At 42.9% G+C, this 7,279-nt stretch overlaps 1 protein-coding gene and 2 non-coding genes across 3 annotated transcripts; all 3 read left to right on the top strand.

The window, feature by feature from the left end:
* The first annotated feature begins 2,383 nt into the window (after positions 1–2,383).
* Positions 2,384–7,061, top strand: RPS3A (ribosomal protein S3A). The gene is made up of 6 exons (XM_055404780.2): positions 2,384–2,539; positions 3,101–3,204; positions 3,564–3,751; positions 5,868–6,076; positions 6,591–6,700; positions 6,894–7,061. The coding sequence occupies exons 1-6, from the start codon at positions 2,478–2,480 to the stop codon at positions 7,013–7,015; spliced, it is 795 nt and encodes a 264-aa protein (XP_055260755.1). The 5' UTR covers positions 2,384–2,477; the 3' UTR covers positions 7,016–7,061.
* Positions 5,057–5,123, top strand: LOC129542954 (small nucleolar RNA SNORD73). Its single transcript, XR_008683206.1, has one exon. It is a non-coding gene; the product is annotated as a small nucleolar RNA SNORD73 (small nucleolar RNA).
* Positions 6,324–6,392, top strand: LOC129542955 (small nucleolar RNA SNORD73). The gene has a single exon (XR_008683207.1). It is a non-coding gene; the product is annotated as a small nucleolar RNA SNORD73 (small nucleolar RNA).
* Positions 7,062–7,279: the final 218 nt, after the last annotated feature.

Here is a 7,279-nt window from a genome sequence, read left to right as displayed (position 1 = left end):
CTCTTAGTGAAAGAAGAAATGAACCTGAGCTGCCTTGAAAATGAGGCTTCCCTGGTGGCTCAGGGGTAAAGAATCTACCTGCCACAAAGGAGAAGTGGGTCCCTGGATTGGAAAGATCCCCTGGAGAAGGAAAAGGCAACCCACTCCAGTATTCTTGCCATAGACAGAGCATCCTGGCAGGCTACAGTGCATGGAGTCACAAAGAGTTGGACACGACTTAATGACTGAGCATGTTCACATGCCTTGAATATGCACAGGTATTTGATGAGGGAAAAGGAATGGAGGCAAGAGAAATCTTATTCCAAGGAAGTTTAAATAGTTCTAGATGTCCAGAGCTGGGGTATCCATTAAAGACTAAGACAGCGTAAGAATGAAAACAGAGGTAAGTCAAGATAAAAGAGGTTTTGCAGGTTCACCTAAGGACTTTTTTGGCACTAACAGTAAAGAACCCACTTGCCAATGCAGAAGACTTAAGAGATGTGGGTCTGATCCCTGGGTTGGGAAGAGCCCCTGGAGGAGGGCATAGCAACTCACTCCATTATTCTTGCCTGAAGAATCCCATGGACAGAGGAGCCCAGTGGGCTACAATCTACAGGGTTGCAAAGAGTTGGACACGACTGAATTAACACACCCACAAGGACTTTAAAAAATAATAATTGTGATTAAAAACACAATATAAAATTTATCATTTTAACCATATTTCAGTGTACAGTTCAGTAGTGTTAGGTATATTCACACTGTTGTGAACAAGCAGGCTAGGATTGGAGATTCAGGAAGACTGTTTTAGAAAGTAAGGGTCACAGGAGGTAAGGAATGTAGGCGGCTGCTGCTGCTGTTAAGTCACTCCAGTCGTGTCCGACTCTGTGAGACCCCATAGATGGAAGCTCACCAGCCTCCCCAGTCCCTGGGATTCTCCAGGCAAGAACACTGGAGTGGGTTGCCATTTCCTTCTCCAATGTGTGAAAGTGAAAAGTGAAAGTGAAGTCGCTCAGTTGTGTCCGACCCTTCCGTTCCGTTGCTCAGTCGTGTCCGACTCTTTGTGACCCCGTGGACTGTGGCCTACCCTGCTTCTCCGTCCATGGGATTCTCCAGGCAAGAATACTGGAGTGGGTTACCATCTCCTTCTCCAGGGGATCTTCCCGACCCAGGGATCGAACCCGGGTCTCCCGCATTGGGGGCAGACGCTTTAACCTCTGAGCCACCAGGGAAGCCCCTTAGCGACCCCATGGGCTGCAGCCTACCAGGCTCCTCCATCCATGGGATTTTCTAGGCAATAGTACTGGAGTGGCTTGCCATGGGATTAGGCTGCTGCTGCTGCTGCTAAGTCACTTCAGTCGTGTCCGACTCTGTGTGACCCCATAGATGGAAGCCCACCAGGCTCCCCTGTCCCTGGGATTTTCCAGGCAAGAGTACTGGAGTGGCTTGCCATTGCCTTCTCCGGGAATTAGGCTAGAAGAGATTAAAAGGAGGTAGGAAGAGATGAAAGGACTTGAAGGTTTGTGGAAGTGATGTGACTCCAGCCAGGTTTCTCGCTTGGTAGCGGAGATTTTTGCCAGAGGGGAACTCAACATACCACTGGCTGAGTACCAAGCCTACAAGGACTGGTTACACACTTGAAGCTAGCAGACCACATCTAGCCAGGAGGAATTTCCTTATCACCTGCAACTGAAATAAACTTTCCCCGAAAAATCAAAGTATCTGGAAACACTGCAACCACAGTCCCTCAGGAAAACAGTAACTCACTCCACTGAAACAGAAACAAACAACTCCCCTCTCCCCCCCAAAAAAACCCACCGCCCCCAAACACCTTTTTATCAGTGTATAAGATATTTATAGAAAAGTACACTAGTTAGTGTACAGCTTGATGGATGCTCACAAGGCGAAAGTATTCCACTAACCACCAGCTTTCAACAAGCAAAACCAGTATCTTCCACGTTACACTTATTTAATCTTAATCCTACGAGGGAGGTCACACTCCTGCCTCCATCTCAAATACGAGGAAGTACAGACAAGCCACAAGGCTAAATATTATTACTGAAACTAGCATAAAAACCTAGGACCTGCTGTCTAATCCCGAATCCCACAGGCTTGGGGTTTGAGAAGAAACAGGCTTGAAAGTGACACGGAGAGTTTAGCTTTGATCGACGCTGAGTGGGCGTCCGCTTCCAAGGAAACCTACTTCCGGACTTCAGAGCCTCGGGAACCGTCATTACCAGGAGCCCGCACCTCAGATTACCAGCGCCAGCACTTCCGGAGCTCGGCCTCTCAACTAGCGGCCGCGGTATTGTGCACAGCCTCCCCACACAGGAGGGCGCTGTCGCAGGCACAGTCGGACGCTTGCCTCTCTCTGTTGTCGCGATATTCTTGAGGCCGGAAGAGCGTAATGTCAAAGGTCACGTAGACAGCGCGTCCCGCCCAGCACGCCTAAGTTCTCGCGCGAATTGCACTTCCGCCCTTTTGGCTCTCTGAGCGGTACCATGGCGGTCGGCAAGAACAAGCGGCTTACGAAAGGAGGCAAAAAGGGAGCCAAGAAGAAAGTGTAAGTGGCAAGTGTCGCGGCCTCCGTTTTGGGGGACCCCTACCGGAGTCGGCGAGCGGTTTCTGAGCCGCAGAGTAAGCCGGATGGCGAGGATTCTAGTTGGATTGAGATGGCCGTGCGGGCTTGGTAAACTGCGAACCGCGGCCCGGCGGAGGCCGGTGCTGCTTTGAGGCGGGCTGACTGTTTTTCCCCTGACCTTCTGGGCCTCGTGCGCGCCCCTTTTGAGTCAGATTTCTGTCGTGAGTCGGACAGGAGTTGTGGGATCATGGGCTTCGTAAATTCCACGGATAAGACCTCTCTAAGATCTGAATGTGAAAGGCACTGTTGCGGTTCACTCAGGACCCCGCGCCTTTTCGCTGCATGGACCGGGTGGAATATGTGTTCGTGGCATAATTGACTGGCCTGTCAGGTCTGTACAAGGACCTGGTGAGAAGAGCTAGATTTACTTGTGCGTCCCTCACCTCGCTGAGAGGAACTTAGTTAGCCTTTTAAAGTAATTAGAATGAGGAAAGTTCAAAACAGTTACGTGATTTTAAAACTTAAGCATGTGTTTAAATCCAGGGTTGACCCATTTTCTAAAAAAGACTGGTATGATGTGAAAGCACCAGCTATGTTCAATATAAGGAATATTGGGAAAACATTGGTCACGAGAACGCAAGGAACCAGTGAGTATCTTATTTTCCGTTTGTTTTTTTCTTACATTGAGACATGCGTGTATCTTGGTCTACTGTCCGTTCTGTGGTGGGATATTTAAGGAAATGTCAGCTTTTGATTGCGACTTTGGCCCCATTGGGGACTGTTTGTCCTACGGTGCTTATGGAAGCAAGATGGTACTTACCAGTAAAACGTGCGTGGTTAGTTTTGAGCTTCTAATAAGCACTGTCAGTAAGTCATTGGTGACCATATGGATTTGGTTAACAAAAGTTAAGGTCTTTATAATTTTCTCAATGCTTGAACATTAACTTAGCTGGCTTGACTTTGCTTATGTTGTTCCTAACGTTAACAATTGATTCTTGTTTTATAGAAATTGCGTCTGATGGCCTCAAAGGTCGTGTTTTTGAAGTGAGTCTTGCTGATCTGCAGAATGATGAAGTAGCATTTAGAAAATTCAAGCTAATTACTGAGGATGTTCAGGGCAAAAACTGCCTGACTAATTTTCATGGTATGGATCTTACCCGTGACAAAATGTGCTCCATGGTCAAAAAATGGCAGGTGAGAAGAAAATACATGGTGCTGTAGTATGCGCGACCAAAGATGTCATGATTTAATGGCAGCAAGGAGCGTGTTGTGCAGTTGAGGTTTAGATTTCTTAAGTCTGTGATATTTTCTTGATTCTCTTGAGTGTGGACTCTTGAACTTGAGCAACAGCAGTGGTGGTAGTGTTTAGTTGCTCAATTGTCCCCAAACTCTTTTTGTGACCCCATGGACTGTAGCTGGAAAAGCTCCTGTCCATGATATTTCCCAGGCAAAGATATTGAAATGGGTAGCCATTTCTTTCTCCAGGGGATCTTCCAAACCAGAGATCCAACCTGTGTCTCCTGCATTGCAGGTGGATTCTTACCAATAAGCCACCCAGGAAGCCCTTAAACTGAGTTCAGGATTTAATATTGGATTATCATCAAAGTTTTTTTTGCTGCATGAATTAGCACATGTTTGCAGTTTTGGCTTTGCCTGTCCTCAGAACACCTTTGAACTTCAAAATCTTGTGAATTTTATTGTGAAAGGGGTATTGGGTTAGTTTTGATTATGTATTGTACTATACAATAGGAGAGGCAGAGCCTCTGGAGTGAGATTGAAATTTTGTTTCCTTTTCCCAGTTACAGTCTCTGAAAAGTAACTTTTTAGTTCAGTCCATTGCAGTAGCTCAGTTCAGTTCAGTTGCTCAGTCATGTCCAACTGTTTGCGACCCCGTGAATCACAGCACGCCAGGCCTCCCTGTCCATCACCAACTCCTCGAGCTTGCTCAAACTCATGTCCATCGAGTCAATGATGCCATCCAACCATCTCATCCTCTGCTGTCCTCTTCTTTTCCAATGAGTCGGTTCTTCACATCAGGTGGCCAAAGTATTGGAGTTCAGCTTTTAACATCCATCCTTCCCATGAATATCCAGGATTGATTTCCTTTAGGATGGACTGGTTGGATCTCCTTGCAGTCCAGAGGACTCTCAAGAGTCTTCTCCAACACCACAGTTTAAAAGCATCAATTCTTTGGTGTTCAGCCTTCTTTGTGGTCCAGCTCTCACATTCATACATGACTACTGGAAAAACCATAGCTTTGACTAGACGGACCTTTATCGGTTTAAAAACTAACTTACAGATTGCTAAGCCTTGGCTTTTTTAAAATCTGTAAAATGTAGGTAGGAACATCAGCTCATGGAATCAGGATGAAATAAAAGATCCATGTAAACATGCTTTGTACAGAACTTGTTAACAGAAAGCATTTGCTACAAGTTAGTTTTAACTACAGGAAATAATGACATTGGTTCAGATACCATTTGGGAATGTTTTGTGTGTGGGAATGAATGATGACAAAATGTTTTGGTCCCAAATGATACAATGATTATACTGTTACATTTCTGATATTCCCCTGAGGTTTTATAGTTGTATTTCTGGAAGTATTTTAAGGTTTTTCACTATGATTGCATTATATTCATTTTTTAAAGTAAGGCATAAAATTTAGAAAATGCAAAGAGGGCAAATCTTCCTGAATTTAGGTAGTATTAAGACTATGGATTTTTTAAAATTATGTTTTAGCCATGAAATTGAATATTTAATCCTTACTGTGGCTTTGGTTTGGAACATAAAGGACATTTTAAAATATGTGTTTGGTGTTATTACATTAGATGTCAGTATTGTAGAGTCTCTTAGAACCCATTTTTTACTTGCAGAGTTAAAAAAATTGATTGGGGGAGGAGCTGATTGTTTTATTTTTATTGAAGGCTAATTATTTTACAATATTATATTGGTTGGTTTTGCCATACGTTGACATGAAAGGAGGAGCTGATTGTTAAAGGCTAGCATGTGTATGTAAACGGGGGTTCTTTGCAGATAGTGATAAATGAGGCTAGAGAAGCTACCTGCAGGAGAGACAGGGGAAGACAGCCGAGAGGACTCATTGTTTAAATTAGATATGGAGGATAGTAGGAATTCAAGATAACTGTTGGTAAGTTCACTTCACAGACATTAACTCTAAATTAAATAGCCCATTTATATTATACTTGATATAATGCATACTTGACCTTCCACTTTTTTAAAATTGGAATTTGAGGGATAAAAATTGATAACTTTTAAGTCTGGTAATAACTGACAGTGTCATTTTTTTCACTAGACCATGATTGAAGCTCATGTTGATGTCAAGACGACCGATGGTTACTTGCTTCGTCTGTTCTGTGTGGGTTTTACTAAAAAACGCAACAATCAGATTCGGAAGACCTCTTATGCCCAGCACCAGCAGGTGCGCCAGATTCGCAAGAAGATGATGGAAATCATGACCCGAGAGGTGCAGACAAATGACTTGAAAGAGGTGGTCAATAAATTGTAAGTGTTTTCCTTAAAATACAACCCTCAGATAAGGAAAAGCATGTGAGACAAGGTGTAGTCAGAACTGTGTTTAAATTCTCTGAAACTGCCTAGCTGCATCTCTTGAAATGAAAGCATGTTACACTTTGAGTAAATGTTATTCGATGGTTTCTCATTTGGGCAGCTAGTGAGACTTGAAGCTCAGGACTCATAATTGCCTTAGAAAATACACTGAGTTGACAAACCTTTCACAATTAAGTATGGGAATAAATGATGACAAATGTTTCGGTCCCATATGATGTCCGATGATAAAATTTAACATTTTTCTGATGTTCCCATGCAGTTGCTTAGACCTGTGTTTGGAAAAGGCATAAGACTTGGATTCAGAAGGCTCAAGTACTGGTTTTGCTACTAAGTAGCTGTATAATTCAGATTATTTAATCATCACCTATGAAGGGGCAATAACAGAATGAGGATAGTTGTGGAGTAAATGAAGTGTAGGTTTATTCTAACTTATCATTACTGGTTGCAGGATTCCAGATAGCATTGGAAAAGACATAGAAAAGGCTTGCCAATCTATTTATCCGCTCCATGATGTCTTCGTTAGAAAAGTAAAAATGCTGAAGAAGCCCAAATTTGAATGTAAGTGAAATCACAGGATGTCTGAAAGAAAACTGTGTAGAAAAAGTTGTTTTTTATGTGTATAGAAAAGTGTTTTTTTGAGGCCAGATGTTGCTTTTTTTCCTCCTGTCTTCCCTGTGTAGTAGTATAGAGTACTGATAATATGTTTCAAGATATGGTAGGCTGTAACTAACAACTTTTTCCTTCTTTTTAGTGGGAAAACTCATGGAGCTACATGGTGAAGGTAGTAGTTCTGGAAAAGCTACTGGGGATGAGACAGGTGCTAAAGTTGAACGAGCTGATGGATACGAGCCACCAGTCCAAGAATCGGTTTAAAATGCAGACTGTTAATGGTGACAAATAAAAGATCTTATTTGTGGTATTTTTTTCCTGATGATTCTTTTTAAATAACCTGACGCTTGTTTAAGATGTTTTGATTTGTGCTGAAGTTTTCTTACCTTTTGCGTGTATTTTATTTAGTTACTAAATAGCCTTGAAAGGGTAAGATCTATTTTAAGCAGGAATGGTCTGGAAGTATTAATAATATGAATAAAAGGAAACCATTTCTTTACATGGTTGAAGTTTTGAAAGCCAAAGTCA

The sequence above is a fragment of the Moschus berezovskii genome, chromosome 19 (assembly GCF_049115385.1).
Source record: "Moschus berezovskii isolate FMDL1 chromosome 19, NW_MosBer_1.0, whole genome shotgun sequence".
Lineage (NCBI taxonomy): Eukaryota > Metazoa > Chordata > Mammalia > Artiodactyla > Moschidae > Moschus > Moschus berezovskii.
Note: the sequence above shows the minus strand (reverse complement) of the source record. Positions and strands in the feature narration are given on the sequence as shown.

What these genes read in the sequence shown, in the direction of transcription:
- RPS3A (XM_055404780.2), top strand. Translation starts at nt 2,478, where the DNA reads ATGGCGGTCGGCAAGAACAAGCGGCTTACGAAAGGAGGCAAAAAGGGA. An exon ending in CACGAGAACGCAAGGAACCA is followed by an intron (nt 3,205 to 3,563) that starts GTGAGTATCTTA and finishes CTTGTTTTATAG; the next exon opens with AAATTGCGTCTGATGGCCTC. An exon ending in GAAGAAGCCCAAATTTGAAT is followed by an intron (nt 6,701 to 6,893) that starts GTAAGTGAAATC and finishes CCTTCTTTTTAG; the next exon opens with TGGGAAAACTCATGGAGCTA.